The sequence below is a fragment of the Narcine bancroftii genome, chromosome 9, assembly GCF_036971445.1.
Source record: "Narcine bancroftii isolate sNarBan1 chromosome 9, sNarBan1.hap1, whole genome shotgun sequence".
NCBI classification, from domain to species: domain Eukaryota; kingdom Metazoa; phylum Chordata; class Chondrichthyes; order Torpediniformes; family Narcinidae; genus Narcine; species Narcine bancroftii.
Genome location: NC_091477.1, coordinates 36802635 through 36822064, shown reverse-complemented (window position 1 = coordinate 36822064; position 19430 = coordinate 36802635). Strand labels below are relative to the sequence as shown.

The following is a 19430-nucleotide window of genomic DNA, read 5'->3' as shown; positions in this document are numbered from 1 at the left end:
GAAATGGGGGTTTATCTACCTGTATTTGCCTTAAGACAGCAAGCACCTCATCCTCTTTAATCTGTATAGGTTCCATAACCTTGCCACTTGTGTGCCTCACTTCCCTAAACTTTGTGACACTTTCCTGAGTATATACAGATGCAAAAAAACCACTTAAGATCTCCCCATCTCTCTTCCCTCCATACTTAGTGGACCATATTGATCTTTAAGAGGACCAATTTTGTCCCTTACAATCCTTTTGCTCTTAATATACCTGGAGAAGCCCTTAGGGTTTTCCACACCTTATCTGCCAAAGCAATTTGATGTTTTCTTTTAGCACTCTGGATTTCTTTCTCAAGTGTTTTTGTGCATTTTTTAAAAATATTCCTCATTTCCCCCCCCCCCCAAAAAAAAAACAAAACAGGTTCCCTATTCTGGTTAACTTTGCCTTTAATCCTGACAGGAACACTGTGCTCTCAAAATTTCACCTTTGATATCCACTTATCAAGCTTACAACACCTAAGAGCCTGAATACGCCAGGGATTATCCGATTTTGGAAGCTCAGCAGGCACAGGACTGATCAGTACTTGAAGGGGGAACCATTTAGGAACACCGGGTAGTGTAGGTTTCTGTGAGGGGCACTGGACAAAGTGGCAATTTTCTGACTGCCTTACGGTGGACAAAGGTTACAGAATTTCATTTATGTTACATTTAAATGTAGTATTACATGACAATAATGGAACCTTTATCTTTACTTTTTATCCTTCCCTGAAAACAACCTGTACTGATCCACATTTTCTGGATCATTTCTCATTTCCTCAAAATTGGCCTTTCTCCAATTGAGAATATCAATCTGAGTGACCTATCCTTATCCACAATTATCTTGAAACTAATGGCATCACTGGACCCAAAGTGTTCCCCTACACACATATATTTCTTCTTTTCTTTCTTTGGCTTGGCTTCACAGACGAAGATTTATGGAGGGGTATGTCCACGCCTGCTGCAGGCTCGTTGGTGACTGACAAGTCCAATGCGGGACAGGCAGGCATGGTTGCAGCGGTTGCAAGGCAAACTTGGTTGGTTGGGGTTGGGTGTTGGGTTTTTCCTCCTTTGTCTTTTGTCAGTGAGGTGAGCTCTGCAGTCTTCTTCAAAGGAGGTTGCTGCCCGCTGAACTGTGAGGCGCCAAGATGCACATATATTACAAACCCACTAACTCCCACAACTATCTTGACTACACTTCCTCACACCATGCCACTTGCAAGGATTCTATCTACTTCTCTCAGTTTCTCCATCTCTGCTGCATCTGTTCCCAAGATGAGGTCATCCAGTCCAGATCTTTTGAAATGTCTGCCTTTTTCCACTAACGTGGCTTTCCTTCCACCACCATCAACTCAGCCATCACTTGCATCTCCTCCATTTCCTGCTCATCTCCCCTGGCTCCCTCTGCCCCCAGATGCAACAAACAGAATTTCCCCTTATCTTCACCTAATACCCCACCAGCCTCCACATCCAACACATTATCCTTTGCAAAGCCGGCACTTACAACAGGATCCCACCACCAGACACATCTTCCCCTTTCCTTCACTCTCTGCTTTCTGAAGGGACTGCTCCCTCTGTGACACCCTCGTGCAGTCATCCCTCCTCCCAATTGCACCACCCCCCTTCTGGCACCTTCCCCTGCAGTCACAGGAGGTGCCATACTTGGGCCCACACCTCCTCCTTCACCAGGGTCCAGGGCCCCAAATGGGCCTTTCAAGTGAAGCAATACCACTTGCTTCCTTTGTGGCCTTCTCTACATCGGAGAGACTGAGCGCAGATTGAGAGATCACCGCTGAGCACCTTTGCTCCATCTGCACCAGCCAACCATTTCAGTTCTGTGTCACACTCCCACACTCACATGACTGTCCATGGACTTGGGTACTATCCCACCTGAATATTGGAGGAACAACACCTGATTTTCTGTCTGGGCCCTTTCCAACCAGATGGCATTAACATAGACTTTTCCAGTTTCTGCTAACCTGCTCCCCTCTTCCCCACCTTCCATTTCCCTTCCCCTTTTCTGTTCTCCTCCCTCCCTTCCCCCTCTATTCACAGCCATCCCTCCTCCCTTTGATTGCTGCTGTTCCCTCCTTCCCATCCTCCTCTATTCACCTAGCCATCCCTCCCTTCTCCCCTCTAGTCACCTAGCCATCCCTCCTCCTCCCATTGATCGCTGCTGTCTCTTCTCCACCTATCACCTCCAGCCTTTCTGACCACACCTTCCTCTGCTCTTTTGTTCAGATGCCTGCCAACATTTTTCCATCCGTTGTTGAAGGGCTTTTGCCCAAAACGTCAGTTCACTAATTTTACCTTTGCTTTCTCAGGGACAGTGCTTGACTTGCTTAGTTTCTCCAGCTCTTTTTTTTTACTTCAACCAGATACAAATACCGCCCAGGGCACCCTGCAATAAGTTGGGGGCTTTTCGATTTTTTTTGTGTGCAAGGGTCATTTTAACGAACCATTCGAGTGATTTACAGCATCTTGGTTCATTTGACTCCAAGTGTGCGTGGAAAGGTTAATGTCATTCCAAACGGGGTGTGACCCAGGGATATTTGCCAAGAAGTTGGCGTCCAGTGTGGTGCACGGTCAATGCCATGCAACTGTGCAGGGAGCAGGGTAAACTGGCAGGCAACGGTGCATTGCGTTCTCGTCCGCCGTCAATATCCAGGCCACCTGAAAGAAGTTCGCTTTGGAGAGGACACACTTGTATCCCTTCACAGGTAACTCTGCGTTATTTTGCAAGGTGTGTTAGGATGGCGTTGTGCAAGTGTGAGCGCTGCCAAGACACATGTCGAAGGTCAGTGTGAGACGACACGACTGCAGGGAAACAGTTCCAGAAATGCAGACGTGGAAGAAGATTGCATTGATTCATTTTTTTAAAAAAAGCATAAATTATGAACCCTCAGACGGATTGCGTATCTGTGCGCTCGTCTTCCGGTTTGCTGAGCCATTTAAAGTCGCCGCCCTTCCCAATCCATCAGCCGGGCTGTGTTGGATGAAGATTCAAGGAGAGCGTTCAGTGACTGCACCTCTTTCCACTTCAACGCCACTCTCCAAGACTGTTGAGACAGGAAGTTTGCCGAATGCAAGGTCTCGCCACCCCTCCCTTTACCTGTCACCTGGAACGATTCCAGGCATCGCAACGCGCTCCGAGTATCTGCGGCTTTCTGGGACGAGTGGAGTGGCTCGGACTGCCGCATCGTTCCCCCAACTGTTCTGGGGACGGGTCAGCTTTCGTGAGTCCATTACTCGTCACCCCAGGAACAAGGCTGGCGCAAAGCGAGTCAAGGTGGACTGTTGTTTCGTCCTCACTCCAAATTGTTTGACATTGTTTTGCTCTTGCTGCCTTCACAGACCACTGCAGTGTAAACCTGTTGTAAACCTTTCGAACAGAAATGGCCTTTAGCTAGGTTGAACGCTTCACTGCTCTTGAGACCAAACGCACAGGTTAGTCCTGATTTTATTGGGAAGACTATTCATTTTTAAAGAAATTGAAGTCAGGAGTGTTTAGTTGGACTTTTGTTTTACTTGTTAAATTATTCTTGGAATATTATATCCTATTTTAATGCCTTCTGTTGACCAGTTCTTGGCTCTAAAATTGCTCTGGTTTTGGGGTAATCAAGATGGTTGGGGGAAACATCATTCCTGACTTTCTCAGTCGATCCCCAACCCTGGTTCTCCACTTGTCATTTGTGGCCATCTCCTATTTCCCCCCCTCCCCAATTTCCCCCTCCCTCCCTCCTCCCCAATTTCCCCCTCCCTCCCTCCTCCCCAATTTCCCCCTCCCTCCCTCCTCCCCAATTTCCCCCTCCCTCCCTCCTCCCCAATTTCCCCCTCCCTCCCTCCTCCCCAATTTCCCCCTCCCTCCCTCCTCCCCAATTTCCCCCTCCCTCCCTCCTCCCCAATTTCCCCCTCCCTCCCTCCTCCCCAATTTCCCCCTCCCTCCCTCCTCCCCAATTTCCCCCTCCCTCCCTCCTCCCCAATTTCCCCCTCCCTCCCTCCTCCCCAATTTCCCCCTCCCTCCCTCCTCCCCAATTTCCCCCTCCCTCCCTCCTCCCCAATTTCCCCCTCCCTCCCTCCTCCCCAATTTCCCCCTCCCTCCCTCCTCCCCAATTTCCCCCTCCCTCCCTCCTCCCCAATTTCCCCCTCCCCATTTCCTCCCTCCCCATTTCCTCCCTCCTCCCTCCCTCCCTTCAACTAGAGTTGAAGCTCGGATTCCTGTGATTTTGGTCTTTGAATCAATTGTCATCATGTATATCAGTCCTAGCCCTTGACTGAGCCCCTCATTCAGCCCATCATTGCTGTTGTTTTCTCCCATACTCCTTTTGGTATCTCCACTGTCACCAGTTCTGTTCCAGTGATGCCAACTTACCCAGAAATAGTGTCTTCCTTTTCCCTCCTTTGTTTTGGCTGTATCATAGTCAAGGGCATCTGAGCATGAAAATAAAAACTAGATGTTTAGAATCTAAAATAAAAACTGAGAAGGCTGGGAATGCTCAGCAATCAATCCACACTGATGGGAAGGGATATTAAATTAATGTTTAAGACCCTTCTTCAGAGCTGATGACTGTTCATCTTCTCCATTTTCACCCTCCCTGTGAAAGGATGTGAAATTCTCACGTGTTCATTTCCACCACTTCTTTCTTCACGTTATCCTTGGCAAGTTCAGATGCCTGAGTGAGTATGAGACCATCTCAGGACACCCCTTCTGACGACATGGGCACCCCTTCTGACGACATGGGCACCCCTTCTGACGACATGGGCACCCCTTCTGACGACATGGGCACCCCTTCTGACGACATGGGCACCCCTTCTGACGACATGGGCACCCCTTCTGACGACATGGGCACCCCTTCTGACGACATGGGCACCCCTTCTGACGACATGGGCACCCCTTCTGACGACATGGGCACCCCTTCTGACGACATGGGCACCCCTTCTGACGACATGGGCACCCCTTCTGACGACATGGGCACCCCTTCTGACGACATGGGCACCCCTTCTGACGACATGGGCACCCCTTCTGACGACATGGGCACCCCTTCTGACGACATGGGCACCCCTTCTGACGACATGGGCACCCCTTCTGACGACATGGGCACCCCTTCTGACGACATGGGCACCCCTTCTGACGACATGGGCACCCCTTCTGACGACATGGGCACCCCTTCTGACGACATGGGCACCCCTTCTGACGACATGGGCACCCCTTCTGACGACATGGGCACCCCTTCTGACGACATGGGCACCCCTTCTGACGACATGGGCACCCCTTCTGACGACATGGGCACCCCTTCTGACGACATGGGCACCCCTTCTGACGACATGGGCACCCCTTCTGACGACATGGGCACCCCTTCTGACGACATGGGCACCCCTTCTGACGACATGGGCACCCCTTCTGACGACATGGGCACCCCTTCTGACGACATGGGCACCCCTTCTGACGACATGGGCACCCCTTCTGACGACATGGGCACCCCTTCTGACGACATGGGCACCCCTTCTGACGACATGGGCACCCCTTCTGACGACATGGGCACCCCTTCTGACGACATGGGCACCCCTTCTGACGACATGGGCACCCCTTCTGACGACATGGGCACCCCTTCTGACGACATGGGCACCCCTTCTGACGACATGGGCACCCCTTCTGACGACATGGGCACCCCTTCTGACGACATGGGCACCCCTTCTGACGACATGGGCACCCCTTCTGACGACATGGGCACCCCTTCTGACGACATGGGCACCCCTTCTGACGACATGGGCACCCCTTCTGACGACATGGGCACCCCTTCTGACGACATGGGCACCCCTTCTGACGACATGGGCACCCCTTCTGACGACATGGGCACCCCTTCTGACGACATGGGCACCCCTTCTGACGACATGGGCACCCCTTCTGACGACATGGGCACCCCTTCTGACGACATGGGCACCCCTTCTGACGACATGGGCACCCCTTCTGACGACATGGGCACCCCTTCTGACGACATGGGCACCCCTTCTGACGACATGGGCACCCCTTCTGACGACATGGGCACCCCTTCTGACGACATGGGCACCCCTTCTGACGACATGGGCACCCCTTCTGACGACATGGGCACCCCTTCTGACGACATGGGCACCCCTTCTGACGACATGGGCACCCCTTCTGACGACATGGGCACCCCTTCTGACGACATGGGCACCCCTTCTGACGACATGGGCACCCCTTCTGACGACATGGGCACCCCTTCTGACGACATGGGCACCCCTTCTGACGACATGGGCACCCCTTCTGACGACATGGGCACCCCTTCTGACGACATGGGCACCCCTTCTGACGACATGGGCACCCCTTCTGACGACATGGGCACCCCTTCTGACGACATGGGCACCCCTTCTGACGACATGGGCACCCCTTCTGACGACATGGGCACCCCTTCTGACGACATGGGCACCCCTTCTGACGACATGGGCACCCCTTCTGACGACATGGGCACCCCTTCTGACGACATGGGCACCCCTTCTGACGACATGGGCACCCCTTCTGACGACATGGGCACCCCTTCTGACGACATGGGCACCCCTTCTGACGACATGGGCACCCCTTCTGACGACATGGGCACCCCTTCTGACGACATGGGCACCCCTTCTGACGACATGGGCACCCCTTCTGACGACATGGGCACCCCTTCTGACGACATGGGCACCCCTTCTGACGACATGGGCACCCCTTCTGACGACATGGGCACCCCTTCTGACGACATGGGCACCCCTTCTGACGACATGGGCACCCCTTCTGACGACATGGGCACCCCTTCTGACGACATGGGCACCCCTTCTGACGACATGGGCACCCCTTCTGACGACATGGGCACCCCTTCTGACGACATGGGCACCCCTTCTGACGACATGGGCACCCCTTCTGACGACATGGGCACCCCTTCTGACGACATGGGCACCCCTTCTGACGACATGGGCACCCCTTCTGACGACATGGGCACCCCTTCTGACGACATGGGCACCCCTTCTGACGACATGGGCACCCCTTCTGACGACATGGGCACCCCTTCTGACGACATGGGCACCCCTTCTGACGACATGGGCACCCCTTCTGACGACATGGGCACCCCTTCTGACGACATGGGCACCCCTTCTGACGACATGGGCACCCCTTCTGACGACATGGGCACCCCTTCTGACGACATGGGCACCCCTTCTGACGACATGGGCACCCCTTCTGACGACATGGGCACCCCTTCTGACGACATGGGCACCCCTTCTGACGACATGGGCACCCCTTCTGACGACATGGGCACCCCTTCTGACGACATGGGCACCCCTTCTGACGACATGGGCACCCCTTCTGACGACATGGGCACCCCTTCTGACGACATGGGCACCCCTTCTGACGACATGGGCACCCCTTCTGACGACATGGGCACCCCTTCTGACGACATGGGCACCCCTTCTGACGACATGGGCACCCCTTCTGACGACATGGGCACCCCTTCTGACGACATGGGCACCCCTTCTGACGACATGGGCACCCCTTCTGACGACATGGGCACCCCTTCTGACGACATGGGCACCCCTTCTGACGACATGGGCACCCCTTCTGACGACATGGGCACCCCTTCTGACGACATGGGCACCCCTTCTGACGACATGGGCACCCCTTCTGACGACATGGGCACCCCTTCTGACGACATGGGCACCCCTTCTGACGACATGGGCACCCCTTCTGACGACATGGGCACCCCTTCTGACGACATGGGCACCCCTTCTGACGACATGGGCACCCCTTCTGACGACATGGGCACCCCTTCTGACGACATGGGCACCCCTTCTGACGACATGGGCACCCCTTCTGACGACATGGGCACCCCTTCTGACGACATGGGCACCCCTTCTGACGACATGGGCACCCCTTCTGACGACATGGGCACCCCTTCTGACGACATGGGCACCCCTTCTGACGACATGGGCACCCCTTCTGACGACATGGGCACCCCTTCTGACGACATGGGCACCCCTTCTGACGACATGGGCACCCCTTCTGACGACATGGGCACCCCTTCTGACGACATGGGCACCCCTTCTGACGACATGGGCACCCCTTCTGACGACATGGGCACCCCTTCTGACGACATGGGCACCCCTTCTGACGACATGGGCACCCCTTCTGACGACATGGGCACCCCTTCTGACGACATGGGCACCCCTTCTGACGACATGGGCACCCCCTCTGACGACATGGGCACCCCCTCTGACGACATGGGCACCCCCTCTGACGACATGGGCACCCCCTCTGACGACATGGGCACCCCCTCTGACGACATGGGCACCCCCTCTGACGACATGGGCACCCCCTCTGACGACATGGGCACCCCCTCTGACGACATGGGCACCCCCTCTGACGACATGGGCACCCCCTCTGACGACATGGGCACCCCCTCTGACGACATGGGCACCCCCTCTGACGACATGGGCACCCCCTCTGACGACATGGGCACCCCCTCTGACGACATGGGCACCCCCTCTGACGACACCCTCCAAATCAACTGCAAATGACACAATATCTCTTATCACGATCCAGGGACCCACGCGCTCCTTCCAGATGAAGGAGCAATTTGTTCTTATTACATTGAATGCATTGTACTTCCTACAAATGCATGTGTGTTCTTTTCTAGGTTAGGATACTCGATCGAGATTGTATGACTGATTTGCTGGACATATTGTTTAATCTTCAATGTCTCCATCCATGCAATTTAAAAAAAAATCTCCAGGTCTGTTTCTTCACGCCATCCTCCCCAACTTATTCAAAGTTCATCAACGTTAAATTAGCTTCTGCTTCTACAATGCTACCTGATCTGCTTAGTATTCCTTGCATTTTCCACTTTTTTCTCAAGCAAATCAAAATGCCATCTGATGTCAAGCAATGAATCTTTTGCTTGTGTTAAATTAAGTCACTATTTCTGGTTAATTTTGCATGAAATTATCATTTGGAAGACTACTTCACTGCCATTTCCAGTATTGGAATGAAAAATACAATTGTCACAATGTGGTAGATTATTTGAATATCTTCACTCCATTCATATATGAGGGGTGTCTCCCTTGTTCCATTTGTCCAGATTTCCCAAAGATGTGTAGTTTTTATAGTACCATGGTTAAAACTAGGTTAGCTCAACATCAATCTACTTGCTGTGGTTGTGGCACCTGCCGCAAATAAATCGTTACTCCTTTTGCGTATGACGATGACCAAAATTCAAAAGTAAATATCATTTATTGACCAAATTATTTTTTGAGGTTTCTTTGCAATGTGAAAATAGTTATATGAATTCAAGGTCTGTTTCTAGGACAGTGAATGCTGCAAAGCAGTATTTTACATACATTCATGTGTCCTTTGTGTATCATGCATAATGAGACAGCAGTAGAGCCTGAACTTGCCCTGCATTCCTCAGCTTGTGATTTAGAAATACAGCAGGATTATCGGCCCGCGGGGCCTGCACTGCCCAGTTACACCCATGTGACCAATTAACCTACTGACCCCATTCATCTGTGGAATGTGGAAGGAAACTGGAGCACCCAGAGGAAACCCATGCGGACAAGAGGAGAATGTATAGATGACAGCGGATTTGAACCCAAATTGCTGGTGCTGTAATGGCGCTGCACTAACTATGCTACTTAAACTCAAGCATATTAAGGCACAACATCGAGGGCCAAAGGGCTTGTACTATGCTATATTGTTCTATGAAACACTGTGATCAAGTGTATCTACACGGTGTACAAAATGCACTACTTGCATGGGTGTCTTGCTAATTGCTTTTTTTTTGGAATTAGGGGGTGTGTAATTTTTTTTTGGACCAAGATGTGTTTTTTTTTCTGTGCTGCAGGGGATCTTTGTCGATTGGTGTTTCATTGAAATGTAATTATGTGAAAGATTTGAAATGGAAAAGCCTTGAAATGCATTTGACTTTGGAATAATGTCACATGAATGTACACATGATTAGCAACATGAATTTGAATCTGTCTCACTTTCTCTCTCTCTAAGCAGATTGTCCATTCTCCTCATGACCCGTGTGTCTTTTTTTGGGTGTTCTGGTTTTCTCCTACCCTCCAAAACTGATGGGTGAAGAGGGTAATTGGACAGCACAGATTTCATGGGCTGGAAGGGCCTTCTGTGCTGTATCATTTTAAAAATAAATTTATTAATATTATTTTACTTTCACTGGCTCCCCCAATATGAACTTAAAATAATTGCACATTTTCTTCCACCTGCTCAATTTTGCTTAAGGATTTCCTGCCAACCTGATGGAAGTTTTTTTTTCCCCCCAACATGCTTATGGTTTACTTGTACAATATAAATTTTAATTTTCTATTTCAGTTTGTGGCTTTGTGTTCGTTATCTGCGCACAAATATACCTTGCCAATAAAATGCCAGTAATAATGTTTGATTTTTAAAAAAAATCAAATGTTAATTTACTTAATTATGCTGAGTGATGGGAAATTTTAAATGACGTAGTGCCCTTGAAGAAAATTTGTTTGCCCTCACTGTCGAGAAAACAGTTGTGCCTTTTCTTGAATTCATCTTTGGAAACTTACTCAATAGAGAAACTGCTTGAGATTCTTCAGAGACGAACTGTTGGTTTTCTTGCCATGTTCTACATGACTGCACAGATAATGCCTGGATTGTATTACTGTGCAGGCAATGAGGAAAACCGTAACATCGCCTACATGATGCAAGGGAAAGCAGGAAAGGTTGCATTGAGTAATGGGTGGACTTCTAAATTTCATTTTAATGAATTAAACCATTTTGATTCTCCCCAAATTTTTTCCCTGATGTGACACATTGACCGAAAGCTAGTAACTTTAAATAAAAAGAGTACAAAAATACCTATCACGAGCAGATGTGATTTTTACCGCAAGAGGAAATTATCTTTACGTTTTCCACCTTTCAAATAGATTGGAAATGGAACAAATGTGCATTGATGTGTATTTTGACTTTAATGTTGAAAAACCCTTTTTAGCTGCATTTGCCAGGGAGAGGAAAAGGAAGGAAAATAGCAACTTGAGAATTAGATTGTAATTTCACTTGTGCCAGCTATTTGGCAATGAGTTTTGTTTTTTTTTAAAAAATGTTAAAAATGGGCAGAAGGGATTTTTTTAAACCACTGAATAAACATCTGAACATAAGCTTTCTTGTGAGTTGTCAAATGGTCAACACTTTTAAGCATTTAAAGGAAAAATAAACTTGTAATACTTTATTTGGTTATTAGTCATATTTCTGGAAAAGTGAAAGAAGTTGCAGACTTAATGCTTCATCAGAGAAATATTTTGGATTTTGCGTCATTAAAAAAAAAAATTACTTCTGAATGTGCCTTCAAGGAAATATTGTAAAATGTGAAGCAAGAGTAATAAATCTGAGTTTTGTTAAGAATGGTTCCAGTTCTGCGTCCGCACCCTCTGAAAGAGGACTTTCAGAAATCTATGTGAGTTTGCTTTGTTCACAACTTTTATGGACACAGATGTGTGATTCGATGGTTTATGAGATTGTTTACTTCATTATTTTACAGATTGTACTGAAGAAATTCTTCCAATTTGTATTTTAAACCTTCTGGCTGCTGGTCAAATATTTGTTCATTTGAACAGTAAAGCACTTTGAGGAAATAATTTAAAATAAGGTAGATGTCTATTTGCCTCTAACACAGAAAAATGATAGTGAATCTGATATTTGGAGAAATCTATCCTGTATTTCTAATATCATCTGTTTTATTTTGCAGATTTTGAATTTCATGATTGCTTCTGGTGCAAATTGATGAAGCAAGATGATTTTGATGTGAAGTCAGAAGATCAAAGAGACTTTTGTGCATCTTGTACAGAATTACAAGAATGGAAGATTTGAATATAACATTGGAAAAGCTGACTCTATGCCTTAAATATTATTAAGAATCCATCTGCTGGTTCTTGGCACCGGGACAAAGTTTTAAAACGGAGTTACGCAAAACATAGTCAATTTGTACTCAAAGACTCTTAACCTTGATGGTTAAACAGTATATTAAACAGTTCAGGAAGACAACAAAGTTGTGGATTTCCTTTAGTGAATTGCTATCATTTTTAAAAACCACTAATGCAGAAAATAGAAAACCAGGCATCTTGTGGACTCAAAACTGCTGGTATTGTGATTTTTAAAAAGTGCAATTTGGGTGTTGTGGATTCAGCTGAAGAGGAAAAGAGAACAAAGAACAACAATAATAGTTTGGAACTGCTTTCAGGAACTGCAAGATATGCAGATCTGCTCAACGACGGAGTGCAAAACAGTAATGCACAAATGAGGAGCACCAAATCAGAGGACGAGAGCGAGTGTGAAGTTCATAGCTCCAGACTCGCTGGGATTGAAGAAAACAGCATCAGCTCGTCCACTGCAGTAACTACAGGTAGGTGACTAAATTCAAGTCCTTAAAACCATTGGAAATAATACTGACTTGAAAGAAAGGATTGTGATCAGGTATTAGTGAAATTCCTTAGCAATTTATCAGGAAGTGTTGAGTCAATGCAAGCCCCAGTGTGATGAGAGGCATTGATTTTTCTGAGTTGTGTGACTGGATGGTATTTTTCATAAACCTGATATGTATGTAGATAGAAACACTGAATGCGATGAGAAGAAAGATGTATTTGATTCACGATTGTAATAAACATACAAATAAATTTAATTGATTTTATTTCAGTCACTGGTAAATTAGTCATGTTTGTGATTTAAAAAAAAATGTATTAAAAATATATTTAACAGCTAAAATTTTCTATTGTATCATTGCAATTATGTTACTGATTTTTCTTATTTTGATAGCAAATGCCATGTTTTTTTGAGTATTTCTGTGTATTAAAATATGCATTTAATTTTGGAATTGAACTTCTGAATTGGATAAGGTTGGCAATGCCACATATTGAAAATAATTTATCAATAATAATATTCTTCCCTATAGCTGGTCTTCCAATATGGTGAATTTGGGAGCATTTTTTAAATGGGAAGCTTTGCTCAGTGAATGTAGGTCAAAAAAGCACTGCATTTATCACTAATCTCTCGAGTATAGGAATAAGAGCAGAGTAGCCAGCCCTGTATTTCACATCCAGGACAGAACTTATAAGATCATCCAAAAGCTGAAGATTTGTCGCGGCACACGCATGCATTTAATAGCAATCTGCAAAGCACCTTTCAGAAAATTATTGCGGACATTGCTTGCCAAATGAGGCCTGTGGCATTGTTTGCCAAAATCCCTGAATCCCAAAATGCATGTGTCCCTGCAGCTTGACATTCCACTCAGCTCAATTGTTGATGGGATATTCTGTTAATGGTCAATTATTTTCTAGGCTCCTTTTGCAATTTCACAATCGAAACATGCAATTAGATGTAGATATCCTCTCAATGTGTTTTTCTTGTTTGCTTTTGTTGACTTGAATGCTCTGTGATTGAATTACATTGATTAGAAAACAGGAAACAACTTGGCCCTTTGTTTAATTATTGATTAGCAAAGGCAGAAAAAGTAGGTAAATTAAAAGCTAATAGTTTTATTGCATCTGTGTTAATCCTTTGCTCTTTTTACTTTTTTCATTATTGATGGCTTTCTTATACTATTGATACCTTTTCATAATTACTTTTCAAGTACACAACCATACTGATAATTAGGTTTTCCTTTCAGAAGTTAATAAATGTGCAAAGCTGCCTATTTGCCGGTCTTTTGCTTTGGCTCCCATCAATTCATATGAGGGTTTGTAAGGTGCCTGATGTCCCAGTGAAACGTTCCAGCCCTTGTGTGAAGAGGAAACTCCTGCTGCTGATGCCAGTGGTCTGGTGGGAGGGACAGTCATACATTACAGCCATAAGTCTCCCAAGGATATGGACTCAGACCTTGATCAATAATTATTAGTTTTTTTGTTTTCTATTAGTTCACTTACTTGTTCGACATGATCCATCATTTATGGAGCCTATTAAGTTGCCTCTCTGTATGCTGGAGGATTTCAATGGGTTAAGCAGACCATCATGGAGATATGGACAGTATAAAGGACTGACAGGTGATAGCTAGAATTATCTGAGGAGGGAATGATGAATAGTTGGAGACAGTGGGTGATAATGGAAGACGAGGAGAGGGGTGGGAAAGTGACAGCTGGAGCCAGATGTGGGAGGGGAGGGGAGGGTGGAGGTTGAGTTGGAGGCTGAATGCTGATAAGTGCTGCAATCTGATGAGAAATGAAATTGAGAGGTAACGTTGCAGCTCATGAGGCAAAGTTACAGCTCCATTAAACCCTGGTTAGACCACACTTGGAATAGTGTGTTCAGTTCTGGTTGCCTCATTACAGGAAGGATGTGGAAGCTACGGGGAGGGTGCAGAGGAGATTTACGAAGATGGTGACTGGATTAGAGAATGTCTTATGAGGAAAGGTTAACTGAGATAGGGCTTTTACCTTTGGAGCTAAGAAGGATGAGAGGTAACTTAGTAGAAATCCAAATGATTATGATAGGAATCTATAGGATGAACAGCAAGCACCTTTTTCCCAGGGTGAGAGTAGCAAATACCAGAGCACATCTGTACAAGTTGAGAGGAGGAAAGTTTAGAAGAGAGGTTTGTTTTTTACTCAGTGAGTAGTGGTGCTTGGAATGCATTGCCAGGGGTGGTGGTGGAGGCTGATACAATAGGATAATTTAAAAAAAAAAAAAAAAAAAAAAAAAAAATTCTTGACAGACACATGGATACAAAAAAATAGAGTTATGGGTGTGAGATAGGGATGGTTTAGTTTGTTGAGTAGGTTTCTATCGGTCAGCACCACATCGTGGGCTGAAGGGCCTGTACTGTGCTGTAATGTTCTACGTATGTTCTGTGATGTGAAACCAGTGAGGACCGGCAGAATTAGTTAGAGGAGAAGACGGGAGACTCAGATGGCCGGATGGAACTAGGTATGAAAAGGGAATAGAACTGGTTTGGGAAGGGGATCAGAAGGAGGGAGAAAGAACCCATGGGCATAAGGGTTACCTAAAATTTGAAAATTCAGTGTACTTATTAAAAATTTAATGTAGACATACAGCATGGTAATAGGCCCTATTAGCCCATGCTGCCCAATTACACCCAATTGACCTACAACCCCAGTATGTTTTGAAAGGTGGAGGGAAACTGCAGCACCTAGAGGAAACTCACATAGGCATGGGGAGAACGTACACATCCCTTACAGACAGTGCTGGATTTGAATACCAGTCTCTGGTGTTGAGTAAACCCCGACATTAATCATGCCCGCCCCTTACCATTACTTTGTAGACGACCCTGGCAGAATGCAAGATTTTGTTCTTCCAGTTAACATTGGGCATTGGTCTGGTGAAGAAGGCCGATGTCTTTGGTTTGGGAATGGGAAGGGGAGTTAGCTGGCCGTTGACTGTGAATAGGTACAGGTCAATGAGTGGATGAAGTTAATTAGGAAACTAAAGCTGCAAACAAATATGAATATTAAAGAATACCACTATTAATCAATGTTTCATTCTTGTGCTTTGATCTCCAAGAGAAAAACAGAATTATAAAGAGTATAAAGAGAAACAAGATCATGAAATCTTATTTCCTGGGCAAAAATATAGTATATGGATTTTAATGTGGGCAGTGTGAGATTCATAAGTTTGCTTTCTCTTTGGAAAATTGGAAACATTGGCAGTTTAAAGAGACCATCATATGTGACATGAATACATTATAAATGGGTACAGAAAATAATTTAGAAGTCTTAAAGAAAAGCCTTTCTATCTAGAATACTTAAAGGGTAGTAGTTGTGTAAAAACCCTGGTTTAACACTACTGTTTTAGTTTTGTTTACCAAGACTCAAGAAGGATATATTGACCTTCGAACAAGTAGTATAGATTATTCGGAATGATAGCTACCATGCCAAGCGTCAAATTACAAGCAAAGAATGACTCAGACAATGTTTGTATCCTTTGGAAATTTATGTTGAAGTGACTGAGGCTTGAAAGAAAATTAAAGTTAACTGAGAGAAGATGGAAACTATTTTCACTGGTCCTACATAGAGGTCATAGCCTAAAATTAAAGGCAAACTTTTCTAAACTCTTCCACAAATGAAGCAGATTGAAAATTTGGAATACTGCTTCACAAATAGTAGCTGTTGCCATGCCAATGTTAGTTCTTAATCTGAGATTAAGATTTCCGTTAACTGGATGAATGTAAAAATGTCGGGCAGAGGCAGTTTTTAGTTTGGAACTTTAGTTTGGCAGTCTTTAGTTTTCTGATCAACTATGATCTTATCCCATGGCACAGGTTTAACGAAGTAAAAGAAATACTACTTTTCCATCATCTCCTTGAATATGGAAAAATAATAAGATCTTATCCTAAAGATAAATTTTAATTAAAAAATAATATTTACAATATGGTAGAAGCTAATTCCAGCCATCTAAACCCATGGCTCCCAATTACACCCAAATTAACCTACCACCCTGTACATTTTTGAGCACCCAGAGAAAACCCATGCAGACATTGGGAGAATGTGCAAACTCCTTACAGATGATACCGGATTCTAACCCAGGTCACTGTGCTATAATAGTGTTGCACTAACCGATAGCTAATGTATTTCCAAATAGTTTCATCAACTAATGTTATCTCCTTTCATTTACTTCTTTGTGAACTTCATTTCCTCTCTGATTTTTTTTTTTCTTTGCCCCAGTACTTCTCTTGCCCTCTTTTTTTTTCCTCTTTCACCCAAACTGGGTCCTTTCCTTATGTTTTTAATAAGTGTTGATTAACTGATGAATTTTAGTGACCAACTGATTGTTATTCACTTGGGGAGGATTCTGGTCCTTGTCATCCTACAGACAGCAAGTCTGCACCAGCTTGCTGCCCAGTGCTGGGATTGTATTTGAGAGTAAATTATCTGTGCCTTTTTCTGGTGTCCAAATCAAATCCCAGGAAATTCAGCTCTCTACTGGCTTGTTTAATGTTTCCTGTTTGTGTCCATTACCTCACCAAATAGTGCATTTATCCATTTTAAAATCCATAAGCCATTAAGTTGGCTTTCCACTTTATTGATTTAGATCACTGAATCTTGTTAGTTGACTGGATACAGATCCCTTCATCAGATACCCCAATATTGTGAGTAAAAATCTCATTTTATGGCTAATCATGGTTTCCCCTCCCCACCCCCACATGGTTCATAAAGTGCAGTGATCTCTTTGGATCTCTTTGCTCCTCAGACAAAAGCATTCTGTTTGTCAACTTGCAATAAAAATAAAGACTTTGTTTCAGAGAGGCAATTTACTATTCATTTCGATGTACATGTATTTTCTTTAAAAGTGTGAAGTGGCGGGATGGCCAGAGAGCAACCCCTATGTGTCCTAATTTAGTTTCCACTTTAATAATTTTGTTGACCTACAGATTTTCTTTGAGAGAAACCTGATGTCTAAGCACGTCAAAACCTCATCCATTGATACTTATCTGAAAAATACAGTGCCCTTGTAATTTTTTGGTCTGACTGTGGTTCTTCGGGAAATTGTTTTATTTCAATTGATTGTACTGTCATTTGAAAGGGACAGCAAGCTCAAGTCCGGGAACTACAGTCCAGTGAGCTTGATCTCAGAGGTTGGAATATTTATTTTATTTTAAATTTTAGACATCGAGGAGGGTACTGAGTACAAAATTTGGACCTTCTGATTCAGTTGTGCAAGACCACAATTGAGACCTCACTTGGAGTACTGTGTGCAGACCCTGTTGCCCAACTACGGTAGAATGTCAATAATTTGGAAGGGATGCAGAGGAGATTCACCAGAATGCTGCCAGAACTGGAAGGTTTGTGTTGTAGGGAGCGGTTAGATAGGCTGATTATTCATTCCCAAGAGCATAGGAGGCTGAGGGTTGGCCTTTCTTTTTTAATAAGTGTTGATTAACTGATGAGTTTTAGTGACCAACTGATTGTTATTCACTTGGGGAGGATTCTGGTCCTTGTCATCCTACAGACAGTATGTCTGCACCAGCTTGCTGCCCAGTGCTGGGATTGTATTTGAGAGTAAATTATAAAAAACACAAGGGGCACAGATAAAGTCGATGCTCATGGTCTTTTACCAGGGTAAATGATTCTAGACCTAGTTTTCAGGTGAGTGGAGGGACATCCCCCCCCCCCCTCCCCCCACCACCACAGTGAAGGTGGTCCATGTCTGGAACAAGCTGCAAGAGGAAACTAGAAGTGGCACAATCCTGTCATTCAAAACCCATTTGAATAATTTGTGTATTACGAGCTCCTGTTTCATTTAGTGTGAGTATCACTTTAAGGGCTAGTACAGACTGCAACTATTCACAGCTTTGGAGAGACTGGGTGGTAACAGCTAGTACAGGCTGCACCCAAGTTCTCTACTTTGGATAGGAGAAAGGACATTGGGTGCTTTTTCCAGGAACACAGGTGTGTGTGGAACACTGAAGGAACAGCACTTTATGACCAGCAACCACCTCATCGAACATGGAGCAGGAATGACTCTGTATGATAATGGACAATTCTGCTGATTCTCCCTGTCGGGGGAATTACTGTATTGAATCCCCACTGTGACTAAAGGAAAGGTCACTTTTGATTGACCCATAACTGGGTTTTGGAGGCATGGTGGAAGTCAAACACTTGGTTTCCCCTACGCAAGGAAAAAGAGGAGTTGTGACAACCGTTTGCGTGAAAGGATAGTTCTTTGGAAGAAACTTGATGAGGATTTATGAGTTTTCCGCAATCTGGTCACTCAGTCTCTTCCATCTCCTCCGTGATTACTTCTGTGCATCAGTTTAAAAGTCTGTGTTTTGACAATGGATTTGTAAGAGTGAACTTTGGAATGACATTCCAGAACGCATGCGTTTGAAGATGGGCTTTTGTCAGGTAAGGTGCTTTTCAAAAAAATCTAAAATTTGTTTCAAATAGAGAGGGAGAGGGTGAAAAGCAAGGAGATGAAAAAGGATACATGTTGCATTAGACATTCAATTTGTCAAATGTTGTTTACATAGCAGTCACAGCAAATTTAATGTCAATGAAAAAATGTCTACAACTGCGCTTTGTAGCTTTGATGATAACTATTATTGTTAAAGATTCTCTGAATTAACATTGTCCCCTCTTTTTCAAGTTCTAAATTATCAACACCCCACAAATCAAACCATCCTTAAAACCCTGTTCTTACATACAACCATCCTTTCTTCTCCTATCCTTTCTCTTCAGAAGTTTTTGAGCATTCTTTTACTCCCAAAATCTACATCTAACTTTGCTGAAGTACCATGTTTGAAAATGTGTAACCTGCCACAATGGCAAAATGGGTCTTTCCACATGCATAAACGATGGCCTTTGGGAGTGTGCCTCAGATAATTCATCAATCGTCATCCTCCAACCTGTCTACAGCCTCTAGCTGGGTTGACTACACAACCTTC

General features: G+C 45.2%; 1 protein-coding gene across 4 annotated transcripts in view; it reads left to right on the top strand.

Annotated features, from left to right (window-relative positions):
- Positions 1 to 2833: 2833 nt before the first annotated feature.
- The window catches only part of LOC138743430 (SH3 domain and tetratricopeptide repeat-containing protein 2-like), an 86445-nt gene continuing 69848 nt past the window's right edge, over positions 2834 to 19430 (top strand). For 2 of the 4 annotated variants that reach the window (XM_069898818.1, XM_069898815.1), the window contains exons 1-5: positions 2834 to 3465; positions 4623 to 4695; positions 8700 to 8795; positions 11583 to 11690; positions 11790 to 12443. In XM_069898818.1, coding sequence (XP_069754919.1) covers positions 12137 to 12443 — 307 coding nt within the window. In that variant the 5' untranslated portion in view covers positions 2834 to 3465; positions 4623 to 4695; positions 8700 to 8795; positions 11583 to 11690; positions 11790 to 12136. The remainder of the gene's footprint in view (positions 3466 to 4622; positions 4696 to 8699; positions 8796 to 11582; positions 11691 to 11789; positions 12444 to 19430) is intronic. The other 2 variants (XM_069898816.1, XM_069898817.1) reach the window with 2 other exon arrangements.